Source organism: Aquila chrysaetos, chromosome 5 (genome assembly GCF_900496995.4).
Source record: "Aquila chrysaetos chrysaetos chromosome 5, bAquChr1.4, whole genome shotgun sequence".
In the NCBI taxonomy this organism is placed as follows: domain Eukaryota; kingdom Metazoa; phylum Chordata; class Aves; order Accipitriformes; family Accipitridae; genus Aquila; species Aquila chrysaetos.
Genome location: NC_044008.1, coordinates 2,355,441 through 2,373,783, shown reverse-complemented (window position 1 = coordinate 2,373,783; position 18,343 = coordinate 2,355,441). Strand labels below are relative to the sequence as shown.

At 43.6% G+C, this 18,343-nt stretch overlaps 1 protein-coding gene across 1 annotated transcript in view; it reads left to right on the top strand.

Annotated features, from left to right (window-relative positions):
* Positions 1 to 18,343, top strand: part of EXOC4 (exocyst complex component 4) — a 422,679-nt gene that overhangs the window by 347,017 nt on the left and 57,319 nt on the right. The window contains exons 12-13 of the mRNA XM_030015473.2: positions 1,606 to 1,742; positions 8,745 to 8,900. Coding sequence (XP_029871333.1) covers positions 1,606 to 1,742; positions 8,745 to 8,900 — 293 coding nt within the window. The remainder of the gene's footprint in view (positions 1 to 1,605; positions 1,743 to 8,744; positions 8,901 to 18,343) is intronic.

The following is an 18,343-nucleotide window of genomic DNA, read 5'->3' as shown; positions in this document are numbered from 1 at the left end:
GTGGGATTGAATATTTATTAAAATACAGATACTTGTAATAACAGGAGAAGCAGTGTAAACAAGAGCATCTGAGAGGCAGCTACACCAGACTACATTTTTGTTTGGACAAAATAATCCCAAATTGTTGCTAATTACAATATGAAAGATTGGTTAATTCCTGTGATTTGCTTAAGAGAAAGCATAATAAGATACAAGAGCAACCAAAGAGAAGTTTTTTTTTTTTAACTCCCAAGTACAGTTGTGAGCCAAGGATGTATCAGGAACAGCACAGGCGGCGACTATGCCTTCACTGAAACCCCCACATGCTAAGGAGTCATGTGTGCTCTGAATCAGGATGAGGTTTGCAGATGCTTTTTTACCAAATCAGGGACAGGTAGAGGAGAAGAATCAATTCCTGTCACTCAGGGGTTGCTCTGGAGGAGCAGGATTATGGATCAGGGCTATGCTGCCGCACTTTAATCTGGAAATCAATAGAGAGATGGAAGTTGGGCTTGTGGAGATGTGGCAGAGATGATGATTTGGGGTTTGATGAGATTTTGCTCTGCAAACAACTGAGGCACTAACTCCTCTTCACGTCCTGATTAACACAGAAAAAGGGCTAAATTCAGCCTTGATGCAGCTCTCTCGATGTCCCTGGGGTCCCCCCATGTCATTTGAGTCCTGAATTTCTCAGATGAACCAGGGTTCATAAATGCTTCAGTCTCCTTCTTTGCCTTTGCACATAGCTCACGAATAACCCTTCACTCTACCGAGCCTAATATTAATTCAATTTATATCAACCTGGGACTTTGATAACCTTCCTTCTGTCTTGTTTGTAGCAACCAAATTAAATACAGCAGGCAGCGTTACAAATACAAACTGTGCCAAGTCACCTTGGGGTGGCTCAGAAATCCCAAAATTCATACAGAGCTGTTTAAGTCTCGGACATTATCAGATATATGGTACCTCCTCCTGCAGGCTGTCCAAACTTGCTCGTCTATGGGATGTGGAGCAGCATTTTTGGTTTGCAGATTTGTCCTCTTGTTCCTATGATTGTAGTACACTGCTTGGGGTAACAAAAGGATTGCACGGTGCTACCTAAACCTCAGCAGCCAGCAGAAGGCTCGTGCTCTACACATGCAGCTTGTATGAATGGGAGTGACGGGTGAAATCCCTGGTCTTTAGGGTAGCCTGCAATCTGTGAGTCTAGAGGTATTTGTCAGGCTGAAATGCTCGGGGTTTGCAAGTCCAAGCAGAGCTCAGAGAAGCTGTGTGTACCTGGTTCCTCTAAAAATCACACTTTTGGGTTTTCAGGTTTCATCTAGTGAAGGAAAGACCTGGTGAACTCTGCTGGTCCTCAGCAACTGGCTCAGAAATCCAAACTTTCAGACCTGATATTCAAACCCCTAAGCCACCCCTCTTCATCTCTTGCACGGTTTCTTCTTTTTTTTCATTCGTTCTGCTTTACGTCACTCGGTGGCGTGGACTGCTCCAGCATCTGCTCAGCATTGGGGAGCATCAGCTGTACAGTTACATCTGTGACTCTAATTAGCAAAACATGAGAAGGCTAAAATTAAGATATATGCTGAACTGCTATTCATACTTCTGCTTTTGTTTCTTTTCCAGAGCACGGTAATTGTGGAGAAGACAGTTCAAGACCTAATGAACCTGATGCACGACTTGAGCGCCTATTCGGATCAGTTCCTCAACATGGTGTGTGTGAAACTCCAGGAGTACAAGGACACCTGCACCCTTGCCTACAGGTACAGGCTTGGAAACCAACGTATGCTGGAGATACTGCTCATGGGCTTTTGCAGTTTTACCATGAGTAAGCAGGAGTTACTTCTAGACATCATCTCTGCTCGCATGGTCAAGGATATGTCTTTCTAGGTGGGGGAAAAAATCTGAAATAATGATCATTGGCATATGAAGAGTCTTCGCTTCCCAGTGACTTTATCCACATCACACTGCGGTTTAGGCTCTTTAAACGTGGGTGACAGTGGTAGTAGAGCTTAGAAACCACACGGTTTTTCTCTTAATCAGGCAAAAGTTGACCTCAGGTTGGAGATAGAGAGTATAAGGCATCATCTTTAGCATAAATAGCTGTATATAGCTATTGCTCTCTTGTAAAACAAGTCAAATCCTTCCATTTGAGTGTTCCCAAGAGATTCAGCTAGATTTTAATTAATTATATTGAGATTTGAGTATTCACATCTCGTAGCAACGTGGAATTAGTAACCACAACACACCATATAAATACACACACACTGGGTTTTGTGAAACTTTCCCAAACCCTTTCTGTAAACTTATTCTTTCAGGGGGTCATCAAATGCTCTATCCTGGGCTGTCTTTGTTCATTAGCATTTTCGGGTGATCCACCTCTAACTGCTTCCCCAACCACGGCGCGGAAGCTGAACACAGCGTAGTCCCACTGGGCACAGAGTTGTTCAGTTTAAGTCCTTCGGGTACTTGCTTTATCAGAGACTTCCTGGGTAACCGTTGATAAGTAACTTATTCTCTGTACATCCCAGTTGCCCGTCTGTAAAATGGCCCTCCCTGGAGAGGGGGGCCAGGAGCATGCCCTGCACCGCGGGGATAAATACTTGCATTGAAAGACACTAAAGATGCTGCGGCAATGTGGGCTATAATAGCTGCTATACATAATCTCCTTTAATAGCTAATTGAGGCTGGCGATAGCAGGGGAAGCTGAAAAAGCCCCTTGTGTTTTCTGACCAAGAGCATTAAGAAATTATTTCCTATTGCCTGATTTCATTCAGGAGAAGCTTCATCTGGCGAGCGGCTGCGTACAGGCTCATTATTATTATTAATAATGCCCACAATACCAGTGAGCACATATGTGGGCTAAACTTTGTCTGAGCGCTCGTGTAAATTGGTAGCCGCTCGTGTGCCGTTGTCCAAAATGCTCGTATTTTATAAGAAACTTCACTGACTGGAGCCAGACAATAGATGTAATTTCTTTGGCTTGAACTTAAAGGTCCTTCCTTCCTTCCTTTGCTGATACCATTCTTGGATTTGGCACCTGCTGAGGAGTAATTAGGACAGCCCTAATTTGGCAATATCCTGATTACAGCAGGAGGAAAAACAGGAAATGTTCCAGTTTTGCTGCTAGCAAATGACTGACTGAAATAGAAATCTATATACATTTCAAATGATGCAGAGGAATATAGCAGCTACCCGCCTTTCCCAGGGCGAGCGGTTCGATCCGCGGGGACGTTATGCCCTCTGCAGGGATCTCACGTCGGTACGGCTCCGCGCAGCCTTGCCCTTTGCACCAGGGTTTTCCCTGGGGGTTTGAGACGGGTAAATCCTCATGTTGATAAAGTTAGTGGAGGAAGGATCATTTATAGCTGCTTAAAATCAGAGAAAACTCCCTAGAGCTGTGTACTAATACGATCAGGCGAAGCTATCGGAGCAAGGGAGTGTGTGTCTGTTCTTGAGATGTCAAGATAGTGAGAATTCGGGAAGCCAGAGAGATGGTTTATGCAAGATTTGCACATGGCATTCGTTCGTTCCCCATGTGCATGTGTTTCTTGAAGGGGAGTATGAGCAAACGTGGATGAAATGTATTCAAATACAGGCTCCTCAAAGCAAGACTGTTTTATTCGGAGTCCTTTGCAGAACAGATAGCTCTGTCAGGACGTCAGCGCTAAGAAATGCACAGCTGAGATTTTTCATGTTTGATTTCCATTTGGCTCTGATTTTCTAGTGAATGCAAAAAAAACCTGACAGGGCTGGATATGAATGGATTGGACATTTATATAAGTAGCAACTATGGATTTTCTTGTTTTAATTGATGACGAATTTCGGAAGCGTATTTAATCGGATGTAGGTGAGATGTCTTCTGCAAATTACATGTTTGTGAGAAGTGCAATTTCAGTTTGACGCAAACTGTTTACAAATGTGAGTTATGTTTTCTGACTGGTTTATGAGGGGTTGGGTATTAAAATGAAAACAGAAATGGGAGATAGAGCCACAAAACCTCCTGCTGTGTTGGCAGTACTTTTCTTAAGTCTTGTCCAGCCCACGTCTAGCGGCTTCTTCAGCAAATTTCTATGAAAGCAGCTGTACTCCTGAGTTAAGCCTGTATAGTTAAACCATTTTTATGAGGCTTTGGGAAATACTGCAAGGCCATAGAAGGAATCACAGGGACAGGCAAAAACCTGACCGGTTCAAGGTAGCTACACTTAACATGAGTCTTTCTTTTTAATCTCTTGCCAACACCGTTCTCGGACAAGGTTTGCTGTCTTGAGCACTAAAGCCAACCTCTTTCCATGTCTTTCTACGGAAGTTGGCCCCATGTTTAGTTATGTTCACATTGAATTTGCACATTCTTATTTTGTTGTCCAAGTTTAAGCTCTGTCCTGTGTGTCTACATCCTTCTTGTCAATCTTCATCCTCTCTCCCTTGAACAGCCATCCTCTTGTGCATTTTTCAATCTATCTGAAGAGTCTGAGTAAAGGCACCACTCACCCAAATAACTCTCTTTAGTCTGTAAAAAGAGATGGACATTTCCAAAGAGTGATTCGCCTTAATTAAAATGCCTAAACTCTCTGGAGGTGCCCAGCTCTCTTCATTGGCATGTGAAGAGCAGCTTATGGTGACCAGCCTCCTGGCTGAACTGGCTCAGCTAAATCTGTAAAATTAGGTGGGGTAAAACTGGACCCAAAACTCTCCAAATGTTATGGGGGGGGGGGGGGAATCACGGTTCCTGCTTTCCAGCCAGGCAAAATAAAACTAAGCCCCTTTTTATTGATAAGGAAATGAGGAGCAGATGTATTTATCCAAGGTGTGGGGTCTGTGGTCAAACGGGATTTCTCAAGTCCCTAGGAAATGCTCTTGCCACTCAGTTTACTGCTTCATACTGGCCTCTTCCCCTTCTTGCATTAACTTTTTGGTTTTCCAGTTGCCCTTTTGACTCTTTTTGGGCAGGGTTCTGTCTCCCACAGGCCATTAGGTACCTGGCACACGCTGAGCATGCTTTTAAACTCTTCAGCAGTGTGAGCAGGGCTCAGCACGGAAACATCACCTTGGCCCTGCGAAGAGAAAAAAAATAATTTCCAAATACCTTTGGCACAAGGCAACAGAGTCCAATTAACCCCTATGGCCCCCAGATGTTTTCTTAATGAAAAACCATGGCCCCCCAGCTGTGTGCGGGGACGTACGCCATCGCTCTATTCCCAGCTCGGGGCAGCAGTGGTGCAGACCTGGGACCATTACCACCGGCAGATGTTTTCTGGATAAAACCCACCGAGCTGTGGAGGGGTGAACCCTCCTCACTCATGTGCCATCACCTGTGTAAGTGTTACACCTCTTCCCTACCCGCTCCCGGGAGCTGGGTACAAACAGATGGCATTTTCCTTGGCCTGTTGAGCTGTGAATTAATTAGTTGATTATGGCACTGGTGGTAGCAAGTAACCCTATTACAGAAGCAGGAAAAATTACATAGGAGTTTGGGAGAAGGGGAGGGTGTTTGAAAGGAAGCGTTTTGAGCTGTACTAAAACATGTCATCCTGTCTTGTGATAATTTACTTGAGGACCCGAATTAGATTGACATTGATAGAAGCTATGGAGGTAGAAAACTGGCTGAGATACTAGAAAGAAAAGGTGGGGAAAAAGGAGTCTGTAATTGATGGGAAAAGCTGGGCGTCTAACGGAGATTGGGGTATGTACCACCCTATTTAACATCTTCCTTAATGAGGGGGTGGTTGGAGTAAAACCAACCTGTCAATAAAACTTAGAAGGTGTTGCGATCATGGGAAAGAATGGGGACATAATTCCAAGGGACCCACGTAGTGGTGGCAGTGTCCCAGCATCGATTAATTTGAAGCTCCCTATTGATTTCAATGGAGAATTTGGCTTAGGGCTCCAGTGGACCCATGAGTACCACATCGCTGAAAGGCGAGAAAAGCAGGAATCATGTGGGTTAGGCTTTCGGAAAAAACTGACCCTAGAAAAGCAAGGACATCAAGCTCAGTTTGCAACTTGCTATAGCAGCCAAACATCTTCCCGTCTCTCCTCCTCTAACACCCACTCCAAAAAGCAATAGGATTTGAGGACAGCAGATAATAAGGATCATAAAACAGAGAGGTAGCTCTGTCCTCTGTATAACTCCATCAGAAGACTCCCAAAGATGACTTGCATTCGTAGACATCTCAAGGGCTAAGATAAGGCTGTAAATAGCTGAAGAGAGTAAATAGTGAAAGTGGTGAGAGCCGAGGCTGCTGTAAGGGGAAATAACAGGGAGTAATGGGATGAAATTGAGTAAAATAAAACACGAGCACAGTATCACGATTATTTTTTTTTATCCAAGAGTTAGATTTGTTCAACTGTGAAATAGACTCCCAAGGGAAGGAGACTATTACTTTAGTCATTTAAATCTGGAGAGGACAAAGCACTGGCTAATATATTCAATGGAACAGTTGTCTTGCCTTGGCAGAGAAATGGCCAGATATCATTGAATTCAGTTTTTCCATCTCGGATGTCAGAGATTCTGGTGGAGGTTTTTTTTTTCCCCTCGGATTTCACCAGGTTGGAAAAAAGAGCCCTTTTTTCATAAGTGGAAAAACACCAAGTTCCTAACAGCAGCAGAAGGCCAAATTGAAATTTTGATGCCGAGGTCTTCTGTGGCTGGAAACAAAATTCATTCTTTTGTCTGTGGCAGATTGAACATGAAATTTAAAGAGAAGGAAAATATATATGTAAGCGCATGTGACAAATTCATTTTCACAAATTGTGTGTACTTACGGAGCAGAGGTTGTTTTCTTCGTGGTAGGTGAAAGGAGTGCTAAGTTGCTCCATGCTGGTGGGAAAAGAAGTAATCTGCTCTGTTTCAAGATAGAGCAGCCTTGGCTCCTATTTCAGTGACTTTTTCACTGTTTTCCTTTTCAAAACGCAGATAGTCAGTGCGTTGTTACTTTTATTTCTATTTATTGACCAAAATATACCTTTCAGGAAATTTAAAATGAGGCCGGTTAATCCACATAAACCCCTTAGAAATGTACAGGGTCTCTATTGTGATCTTGCATGACCCTTCCCAAAATCACCACCTGAATGCTAGTGACAGCTCTAAGCATCTCTTTGCCCCATGCAACATCCTAGCTTGGATCCAGAAGTGTGCAACCGAGTAAATGGCACTGCAAAGTCCACATGAGCTGACATGGGCTGAGCCAGCACAGATACGTCCGTACTGCAACACCCAGCAACTCCAGTTCTTGGCTGACAGATCCAGTATTGAATCTCTGCATCTCTTTGATGCACAAAGTTTCCATCCATGTTGGAGAAGCCGTTTTTTCTGGGGGACAGTAACAGAAAAAGATCTATCCGGCATTTGCAGTCCAACCCCTTGCATTGTAGGACACAGCAAACCTGCATTATTTCTCAGTGTCTTGTAGCCTCGGGAGCAAAGGGGTGGTAGGTGTTTGAGGGGAAACACATGTCCCAGAGCCTTTTCTGTATTTTTGCACCATCTCTTGGTGCACAAGGGAGATCTCAATTCTGTTGTTAACCTGCAGCTAAGCCTCTCGATAGGAACAGGACCTCTAAGACCTTGTCTTTTCAGATGCTTCCTTTCTCAAGTCACACTGTGCTGCTTGTTCGGTGGGTTTGCCATGTTCCCATTACAGAGGGCACGGAAAAATCCTGCTGCTGCCCATTGGAGAGGTCACCACCATGCTTTTGCTTTGAGTGATGTGGACAAGTCGCACATGTTTCTTCTTGGGCTGGAGAAGCAGTCCAACTGGTCACCATGCAAGGACCTCCTAGAAGAAGAGCCTTCCAGGTGCTCACCAGAGAAGGAAATCAGTGATAGGATCTAGAAGGAAACACCAGGAACCCTAACTCCCGCTTGCCTTTTCCAAGAGATAGAAAAAGACCTCCCAGATCCTTGCTGTCTCCTGACCAACCCAAGAATGGCAGAAGATGGTCCTCTCTCTAGTCACGGTGTGCCAGTGAAGTAGCAAACGTTGATGAGGACTATGCTGACGGTTGTTCATGAGCAATCCCAACACAAAAAATAGGCACCCAATTGACTTTTCCAAATACAGCATCCCATTTGTCTCCTGCAGTTGCCAGTGAGGAATTCAGATTAGTTACACTGCCAAAAATATTAAACAGGTAAAGTCTTCATAATTGGAATATGCTGCGACCTTTGAGTCGATTTCACACATACATACGATTTAGCTGAAATCTCTATTATCAGATGTTTTGGATGACTGGAGAGAAGATCCTGGACCTTTCATTTCCTTTCATTGCTTCAGACCTGGTCCCCAAGCTTGGCCAGCTGGTGTGCGGTAAGCTGGTGGCTTCCACCCAGGTCTTCCTGGGCAGGTTTCCACGTTGCAGTCACAACACAATCAGCAGCGGCTGGCGAGCTCGATTGAGATTGCAGAGAACAAATGAGCCATGGAGAAACTACCTTCTCTCTCTTCTAGTACAGAATGACCTCCTCCGGTTGTGTAAATGATTGCAGGTTGAATGATTTCAAGGGTGGGGAGAACATGGCCCTTTTTCCCTTAAAGGACTCTATCAAAGTACATCAAGAGTTGTGAGTTTAAGAGAATTTGTATTCTGTCCACCTGTGTTGCCGTGCCTTCCACACGAGCGCTTTGTTGAATTCCTCTTTAGACCCCTTCGTTAATGCTTAATGCACCTTTGTATGTGATAGGGATTTTAACGAATATCTGTGGAATTGCGTGAAAAGTACAATTTGCTTCGCACTAATGTGATTGTTGCTGCTTTCCCTGTAGGAGCATCGTGCAGTCGGATGAAAAGCTGGTGATCAGTGCATCCTGGGCTAAAGATGATGATATTAGCAGGCTCCTGAAATCTCTGCCCAACTGGAGCAACATGGCTCAGCCCAAGCAACTGAGACCCAAGAGAGAGGAGGAAGAAGACTTTATAAGGTAAAATATTTTATGAAGTTGTAAAAGGGTTTCAAGGAGAGTAGCAACAGTAAAACTTGCTGGAAACAAAATAATTTTGGTGTTTGCATAGCTGTTGTGTCCCCAGGCGTGAGAAGAGGTTGAGATGTGATCTTTCCTCAAGTAGAGTAATGAAACTTGAGTCCACGTGCCATTACGCTGGGTGATTTTAATCCCAGGCACCAGCTTTGCTGAACTGAGAACTTCCTGTGTGTTGCCTGGATTTGGTTCTGTTGATGGTATCAAGAAATTATTAAGGAAATTACCTGTTTGGGGGATGTTTCTGGGCTTTGCTTATCAGTCGTATAATGGATTGGCAGACAAACCATCCTGAAGCTCGCTATCCTTCAAGAGAAAGGAGAAAGCAGAGCTTCTCATATGCAGCAAGGCCAAAAGAGAGGGAGACCATAGTTCAGTAAGGAGCTTCAGTGGCAGTGCCAGCTTGCTGCTTCCCTGCCCTTATTGCTCATTTCTGCTCGCTGTGTTGTTCAAACAAGGCTATTTGAAGAATCATGCTTGTGAATCGAGTCAGGAAACTGGCTGGGACTGGGGAGGGAAAAACAGGGTTGCTTTTAATTCAGGCAGATCCTTGTCCTGGTTGATGGTGCTACTCTTATCACCCATGCAATGAAGAGAGCAGCAGTCTGTGACCTAATGGAAGGGCCAGCTGGTTGTAGTGGGCAGGAATTCCCAAAAAGGGCATTGTCACCAAAGCTGTCCTCCATTTGAGCCGTGACCTGGTGGTGTTTCTCCTCTGTCCCAATGCCAGGAGCTATGTAAGGAGAGTCAAATGAAAAATATTGGTGTACTTCCAAAGGGGATTCTTTCAGAGGCAACTTGCTGTGCCCAAACCAGATTGTTTCTACCTGTTCAGGCAAGTGAAAGCCTGTAAGTAGGCAGATTGCCTTTCCCTGCACACTGTAAATGGCTTAGTCTCTGAATTGTTGACGCTTCCTGAAGAAACAGGTCCTCTTTGTCATTCCAGTGAGTCAAAAAGCTTGTCTGCACATTCCCATCACTATTCATCACTTCCTTGATTGGCATTTGGCTATAAAACTGTAGGAATAAGTGAAGCTGTTGAAAATTACAAGTCTAATTTGCCCAGATTGTCATTTTACTTATTCACTGAATGCAAGCACAATAACATAAAGATGATGCAGTCTAAAGAGAGGAACGACGAAGAGTATAAAATATGTCTAGTCACAGAAATGTTTGCTCATACTGCAGTGGGGATAATCAGCTTTGCCAGTGTTTCAAAAAATCTTCAGTGATACTGGAAGAGTGAGGATGCAGAGCCCGTGAGGTCTTTGTGCAATCCCTGAGTTTTTTGCGATTCATCGATACAGTCCTAGCCTCCATCTTTGCCTTCGCATTTATCCTTTGTTCTTGGCACAGAAAGGAGTTGGGATGCCCTCCTGGTTCTTACTGTGATTTGTGAGCTGTCAGCATGGGACACCAGAGCTCCCGTGGACGCAATGCTGGGTACTACAGCCTGAGCGTAACCTGCTAGTGTAAATTCCTGGCCAGGCTAAATCTGATGGCCGAGCTCAGTCTGATGCTAGCAGTGCCAACATTTTATTCCAATATTGCCATTTTACTATTCATTAATTGAAGTATTTTGTGAAATTGTATTGGAGGTGTTAGAGTGGAAAGCCTATTAGGTCATCTACATGGAATTCACTGGGAAAAGCTCCTGTACCGTGTCTTTTTTTTTAGCCTAAACTTTAGGACAAAGATCTTTTCTCAGTATCTGTTTGCACAGAGCATCATGTATTAAGCTTCAGCTCCTCAAAGTGCCGTGTGAATGCTCCTGTAGCATTAATTTAAATGATAATAATTGGTCTGGGCCAGTTTTAGCCATTGATGGTAAGCGATATGGCTTATAAACTTCCTCAAGAATCTGTGCATGGTTGAATAGATCTCTCCTGAAAGCTTCAAAATAAAATTAATTGCTTGTCCAACTTTTTGTCATCTTTCCATTTAAGCAGACTTTTTGCAGACTTTCTCCTAATACAAAGGAATGTGATTTCCTCACTGCTGTTGCTTCTTTCTCTTCCTCTTGGCGCTGCTGATGAATTGGGAATAATTCTGCCGTAGCCATCACTGCCTGAACACAGCAAAAGGGAGCCAAAGGGAAATGGCTCGGATACCTTGGTTATTAGGGTCATGGCTGTGGCGGGAGAGCCTGGGAGAGCTCACTTCATTCTCATTTTAACCATCCAAGATATTTAAAACCTTGATATACAGATACCCACCTGTGTTCACAGACCCCACTCCTCGGCTAGCAGGCACAGGACTAAACATCCTTTCCTGGAAAGGAAGGTTTAAGCTTGATGAAACATGGGAGCATGTTCCTTTCGGACATAAAACAAGGCTGACAGCGGTGCTTGAACTACTCAGCAGCATCCCTTTATGAGTGTTGATAAATTAAATGCGTCCTGAAAGTTTACCACCAGTTTTTGTACTGTGGCAGGATGAGATATCAGTGCACAGTTTTCTTTCCCTCCCCCTCCCTAGGTTTCCTGTAACTCATTTTTTTAATTAAAAAGAAGAATCCAAACGCGATGTCTTTGCAAAAAAAACCCTCATGCATATCTGTGTTGACAGTGATTGATTTTGTTGTCTTAACCCGCCACTATCTCTTTTGCGAATAGATGTCAAAAGGCAGGGTAAGATACTAGCAGAATCTCCCCATTAATATTCCGGTGTGGTTGGCCAGACAAAGGGACCTGATTGAGCATATTATAGTAGCTCAGAACTTGGCAAGGGGAGAAAGGAAAGAAAAGTCATGCCTCTATTCGTATAATTAGTTTTTAAAGCTCTGAAGGCTATTTGGCACTGGGGTGAGTGTGAAATATGCTGCCCTTATCGCTTTATAAAGGTTAGCCTTCAGTTCATTACTGAATCAAATATGTTGGTGATAAAACCCAAAGATGTATCATTTCCAGGTTTGCCTTTGACGAGGAAAAGCAATGTAAAAAGAACTTCAGATCTGGTCGCGCTCGAGTTACAGCAGAAATTCTTGGTTTTTGGTGCAGCCCTGCAGCACAAGGGGGGTCATGGGGCAAGGGTGCTGTGCACCCGAGGGAAACCACGTCTTCGGGGCGCTGAGGAATGCGTGCTGGCAATTCACGGGGCAACAGATTTGTCTGGAAACCCCACGTTGGTCTGAAGATTACCACAACGCAGATTATTCTGGTTGCAGATCTGAGATACCAAACCTGTGTTAGGAGGAGGATGGTGATTTTCTTCTCACCTTTTGATTGCAGAAAGCTCCTGAACACTGAACTTGGGATCAGATTCTCGGGTTAAAGTTAATGGAGCAATAAAAAAAACACTTCTCAGCGTCTCCATGTGCCACATGACTTTGCCTTTCACTGCTTTTGTTTTTTTTAATGAGGATAACCTGACTGCAGGGTGCTCCAGCTGCCTGCTGCTTCTTCCCCTGCCTCTCCTGTTCACTTGAGAATGCTCATCCCTCCTTGCTCTGCACCAAAAGGAGAGGGGTATGTATATTCATGCAACATGGAAGGGTACCTGTGCAATAGCAGATCCTTCACCAAATCATCCAAATGGCATTAGTCAGAACAGTTACACTATCCCTGCTACTTACTAGGATCTCTTCTCTCCCCCTGGTTTAGTTAATGCTGATCCTCTGACTGTATTTCCAATGTAAAACTCGAGCCTGCGTGCAGATGTGGGTCTGCTTTGGAAGTGTGTCACTGTTGGACAAGACAAAAAAGTCAGGCTAAAGGAAGAGAGCAGGGATGGGCTAAAGGGTGTCCCTCCAGAAGACATGATGGGAGCAATAAAGGTACTCTCCAGTTTTGGATATATATTGGGACTGTCTTGGGAACCACTATCTCGCCTCAGCTCCCATGGGGCATGCAGCACTTCTCGCCTGTGCCCTGGGACAGCACATCATCTATCCAACAGCATCAAAGACACCGGGGTACCCTCCAGAGAATGAAATCTCTCCTTTCCATTTCATGGGGCAGAGCGCGCGCAGCTGGTGGTGGATGGATTGAGCACATCTCTACTCCAAACGCAAAGCTTTGCTTAGCCCTGGGAGCAAGATGCAGAGTTAAAGGAGCTAGTGGTCTGAGGGATGATTTTACACCGCAGTGGATTAGAAAGGCTCCCCTGAGCTCTTCCCCAGAGAGCAGGGCAGTAAACTCAAGAGGTTGGTCCAGAGCTCCTAAGACTGGTCACAGCTTGAATTACTTCAGCTGTTTCCAAAAGGATCAACATGCTGTAAACTTCCCATTGTGTAAATCATGGAAAGCAGAATTGGGAATGAGCTGGGACAAGTTGCATTGAACCATCAAGTCCTTCCCTTGATGCAAAGGGAGAGCTGTGATGGCAGAAGCATGGAGTTCAGGTCCTACCTTGGGGTAGGGTGGTCTTCTCTTGTTCCACCTCTCTGGGCAGCCAGAAGGCACTGGCCAAAGTTTTCATCAAAAGCTAAATCTCAGGTTGTTCCATCTGCTGTCTGGTGGGTGTTTTTTGTGGTCTTAGGTTTGGAGTTTTCTGTTATTTTTATTCTCTTTTGCTGTCTTAGTATTTCTCCTGCTCCGTGGTCCTTTTCTGAAGCCTTGATGGTTTATGGAAGGCTTTTCCCCTTCTTTACCTCTTAGCTATCCCTCCCATTCTCAGTTGTAGCTTTTCTGTCTGTCTTTCCTTGTTTCTCTTTCTCTCAAGAATAAAAGGTCTCCCTCTCCAATTTCTCAGGCTCTATTTATTATATTCACCATACTTCTAAAGGGTGAAAGGATAAATTTGTAAGATTGGCAGCAGTCTGTAGACCTTTTTTCCCTCTACTGGGACTATGAACCTGAGCATACCATAGGTGTGAGTCATTTCCATTTGATGACAGTCTGCTACTTCATATGACATGGGTTTCTAGACCTCTTTTTTGGATCCTACAGGAAGATGTTCCTGATCACGAGCACAAATGATACTAAATCCTATTGCTACTGGGAGTCTCATCCAAGAGGTGTAAAATTGAGTAAGCACCTGGATCTTCACAGGGCACCTCCATATCTGAGAAGTTTCCTTCTGCCTTTGCTTCTCTTGTGAAAACAAAGAAGTTTTGGAGGATTTGGGCTGGATTTGGGGTTTTTGAGAATTACATATATTCTGAACCTGAATCCAGGAAGAATCTCCCAACTTCAGATTCCTTAATCCTACAAATTGCATTGTCTATTGAAATGAGTGCAGCAATGCCCAGCTCTTCCAACGTACTTTTTGGGGTAATGTCTGTGACCCTAAACTGCATAGCAGGGATAGAGGGGAAGGCAGAGACAAATGTGGAGATTCAGCTTCTCCACAAAGATTTAATAACAGCTCCTGTTTTAACAAGATTGTATATTGCTAAATCACATCATTAGAGCTACACAATATACTCCAAGACACTTCCTTGTCTGCTGTGATAAATTGTATAATATAAACTTAACAAGACCAGAATATTCAAATAAATTTAAGCGAGAAGATGGCGTGTGATGTTACAGCTTAAAATTGTCAATTAGTGATGTCTGCTTTCTGACAGTGTTGCGACCTCTCAGCAGAGATTTGGAGCTGCCAGGGAGCGCTGGCGCCAATCGCGCCGGTCCTTAATAGAGATGCACAAATTGTTGTCGAGGCTTTGCAAATCCCAATGAACCTCAAATCTGGGTCATTTTTAGGATGGGCTAGAACTTCATTCCTTTAAAGCCGAATACCTTAGGTTGGCGGGGTGAATTTATATCCACTGAGGATCCTTTGCAGCAGCTTTTTATCAGGACTACAATGCTGTTTGGATGTGCTGCAAAAAATGTTCTCATGTGCTGAATTTTTAAAATACCTTCAGGTGCTGAATCTTTGAAACCAGTGAAACGGCGTCTTCTGCAGGAAGATGGCTGGGCTGGGTTTTATTGTTCTTGCAGCAGCAAATCATTTTAGAGGGCTTCCCTTTGCAGAAAAAGCCCACGTGGGTTATTTGTTTTGGTGCTTGCATGATTTCTTTATGATAGTTGAACAAATTCTGGTGCAAGATGAGGCAACAAACCACCTTTTCGCTCTTTCTTTATAAATAAGAACATAATGGGAATTTCTCTGAATTAATCAAGGGGAGATCTGCCTGCCTGGGTAGTTTCTATATACAGTTTTTAAGCACAGTCTCCAGGCTGACTCTATGGCTCAAGTGCAGGAACAGAAAACAAAGAGGTTGTAGAAATTTCTATGACATAAATACATAGAAAAATCTACTGATCCAAAAGAAGTTGCAAAGATGCAATGAAACTGATACAAATACTATCATTATAATCTTTCCATTATAATGTGTATCATGTTTTGAGACTATATATATGATATACTATATGTATTTTAAGTGCTTTATATTAGGTAGCATATTGGGTTGTTATATGACAAGCTTTTTAACCAGTAATTGTCTTCATTAACATTTTCATGGGTGTTCAATTGAATGTGGTTTTGGTACAACACCAAGCTTCCTAGAGCATTTGCATCTTTGTCCTGTTCACGCTTTAATAGATACTTTTAGGGTATTTCCTCTACAGCCGCGGCTCTTATCTGCGGTTTAAATTAATTTTGTTGCTTCTCTGCAAGCATCCGATGCTCAATGGAAAGCATCCCTCTGAGGTCTGCGGTCGAGAGGGTGTGAGAGAGGACAGGAGGTCCTCGTTGGGTCAGTGTGTGCCTGGGGGGCTTCCCAAAGGGCTTGCTTGATGTCCCCCCATCCTCCTGCAGCTCCACGCACCCTCCCAGCGAGCCGTTTCCTCGGCATTATTTGCCAAAGGGGTAACTGACACTAATTTCTTGGCAGAGAAAAGGGAGAGAAGCAGTAAGCGAACATAAAGCTGCTGCCAAGGGTACATCAGAGACCTCCTTCCTCGTTCTGCAGTATTGATGTGGACACTTGGCTGCTTTTCAGTCCCGCTCTGGCACGGTCAGAGTGCCTTAAACGTAGTACGGGTCATCTTGATTTATCACACATGCTCTTCCCTGGCCTTCCGTCTCTCACGAGTTTCCCGTCCTCTCATGTATATGCTGAAATATGGATGAGGGGAAGCCTCGTATATTGTCATCAGTCAGTCCCTCTGTTTCCAGTCAGTTTAGCTCAATAGGTTGTTTAATTTTATTACCAGCTCATCCCTTAAAAGCATCACCATTGCTCTTGGTTGCTGGAGGAGAGGAGGAGGAAGCCGGTCTGCCTGCAGAAGACTTCTTTGGGGAACCAGGAGAACGGCTTTTCCCCGTCCCTGCTGGTACTGTGCCAAGGATGCGCTGTGCATCCTATACAGTATCCACGAGACCAGCGTGGATCTATAGCTGACACATTGCTGGTCACTGTGTTTGGAAAGTAAAAAAAAAAAAATAGAGAAATGAAGGTGGTTTAACAAAGGGAAACAAAATGAGCTGCTTAGTTAATCCGAGGATTAAGCTAGCACAGCTGGCCTGCTCTGACAAAGCGGAGATTTAAGAGTGAACCCTGTTGCAGTGCACACAAATCCCATGGGAATCGAGACTAAAGGGCAATGAAGCGGTGTGGCACCGGTGTGGCATCAGATATTGGTATAAGGAAGAGTGAGTTCCCACAAAGAAACAGCTGGGCAGTGAAGAAAGGCACTTGGACTTGCTTTATTCTCAGTGTAGTTGATATGCAGTATTAATCTCCGCCTTAAGCGTGGGTATATGCACAGCTGAATTAATTGCGGGAGAGTGGAGCGTCGCCTTTTGTTACAGTTTTGTAAAACACTCTGTTATGAACCACTTGGTTATGAGGTTTTCTTGCTTTCTAAAATATATCAACTCTGTGGCTGGAAATTTCCGTCTTTGGGTGCTCACCAAAAGTTGTAGGATCTTTTATTGTTCTCAGAAGCTTTGGCAAGGTCCAAAGCAAACTTCATGAGTGAGGTAGGATGGGATTTGAATTTTCAAAATTGTGGTAATTCAAACCAAGGGTACCTGCTGAACCATCAAAAATTCGTAAATTAAATGCAGAAGGTGACTGCAGATCTCTTTGTATGTGCTGGCTCTGTCTTAGATACACGCTTACAGATACAAATGTGACAAGTATTGGCTGAGAAGCTGTATGGGAATCAAAGGTCTGAAGATGCTATTTTAATGCAGGTATTCAAAAAAGCAGAGTTAAAGTTGGATATTCAGTTGATTTTCTTTTTTATATCCTTCCTGTTAAATGTTTAGCCTTGCAAATTTAATAAAGACAAAGAAAGGCATGTAGTGAATATTCTCTCAAGCAGGCATCCAGAACACTAGCAAAAATTTGCTTCAGGGAGACGTTTGCTAACAGCAGGTTTAAATTGAAATCACAGGAATCCACCAGAACTCTTTAAAGTTATCTTCTAAAAGGGAGTTACTTGCTGAAGGTTGTCTCTATTATAGGTTTCAGTTTGTGCGAAAGAGTGAATTGCGGTTTCTGCAGTCAAGGATAGGTATTAAAGAAAACAATTAAATATATTTACTGCCTTTTTGATACAAACTTCTGTTGTTTTACAGCAAGTGGCAGAATCTCATTGGTCCCAACAACATTTCAGAGTATAGCTTCCCATAGAAGACCTTATTTGTATTCCTCCCAGGAGCAAAAATAGGAAATACAGCATGCTTTGTATTGTATAGATTTTTCCCAGCCTGACTGAAAGCACTGTATTATTCATGCACAGGGTATCCGTCCAAAGGGGTGCCAAAACCATTTCTCTTTGCATGTGGGAAGGCAGAATAGTTGTCCCCGTGATAAAACCGAATTTGTAATCGCAGCTGTGGGCAGCGGCGTGGTAGTGACTCCTCATTTAACAGCTCTCAAATCGTGGTTCCCAAAAAAGTGCTTTTTCTACGGCATTTTGTGTTGGAAAGCCATGTTAATGAAGGTAGAAATTCACCGAATGTTTCATTTCTTACTTTTCTGAGTGATTGATGCAGTTGCCAGTGGGATTTGACGGTCTAAGTCAACAGGAGTGGTTTGGTTGGAGGGGAGAAAGCATATCTCTGAAATGTCTTCTGCTCCACAGGAACAGATGAGGATATCTGAGCGTTTGTAGGTGGGTAGAGTTAAGTGAGGTGTTTCATGTTTGCTGTAGAAGTCAATAACATGTTTTACTTTAAAGAAAGATCATGCTTTACCAAAAAAAAAAAAAAAAAGGTCTAGCCTGGCTGTGAACTTGTCCACCCGGTTCAATCTTGTATTCACCTTTGAACGCCCGTTTGGACTTCGGATGCGTTGCTCAGCTGTCCTCACTCCCCAAAGCTTTCTAGCCTCTTATGACTATCTAAGAAATAGCTGGTCAGGGAAGCTTTTTAAGGGCTTTTGTGAAGTTCAGAAAGTATTTAACATATTTCTAATAGCCAGAATGGATCAAAATTAGCCCCATCTTACAGAGAGGAAGAACAGCTGAATAACCACTGCCATAGTC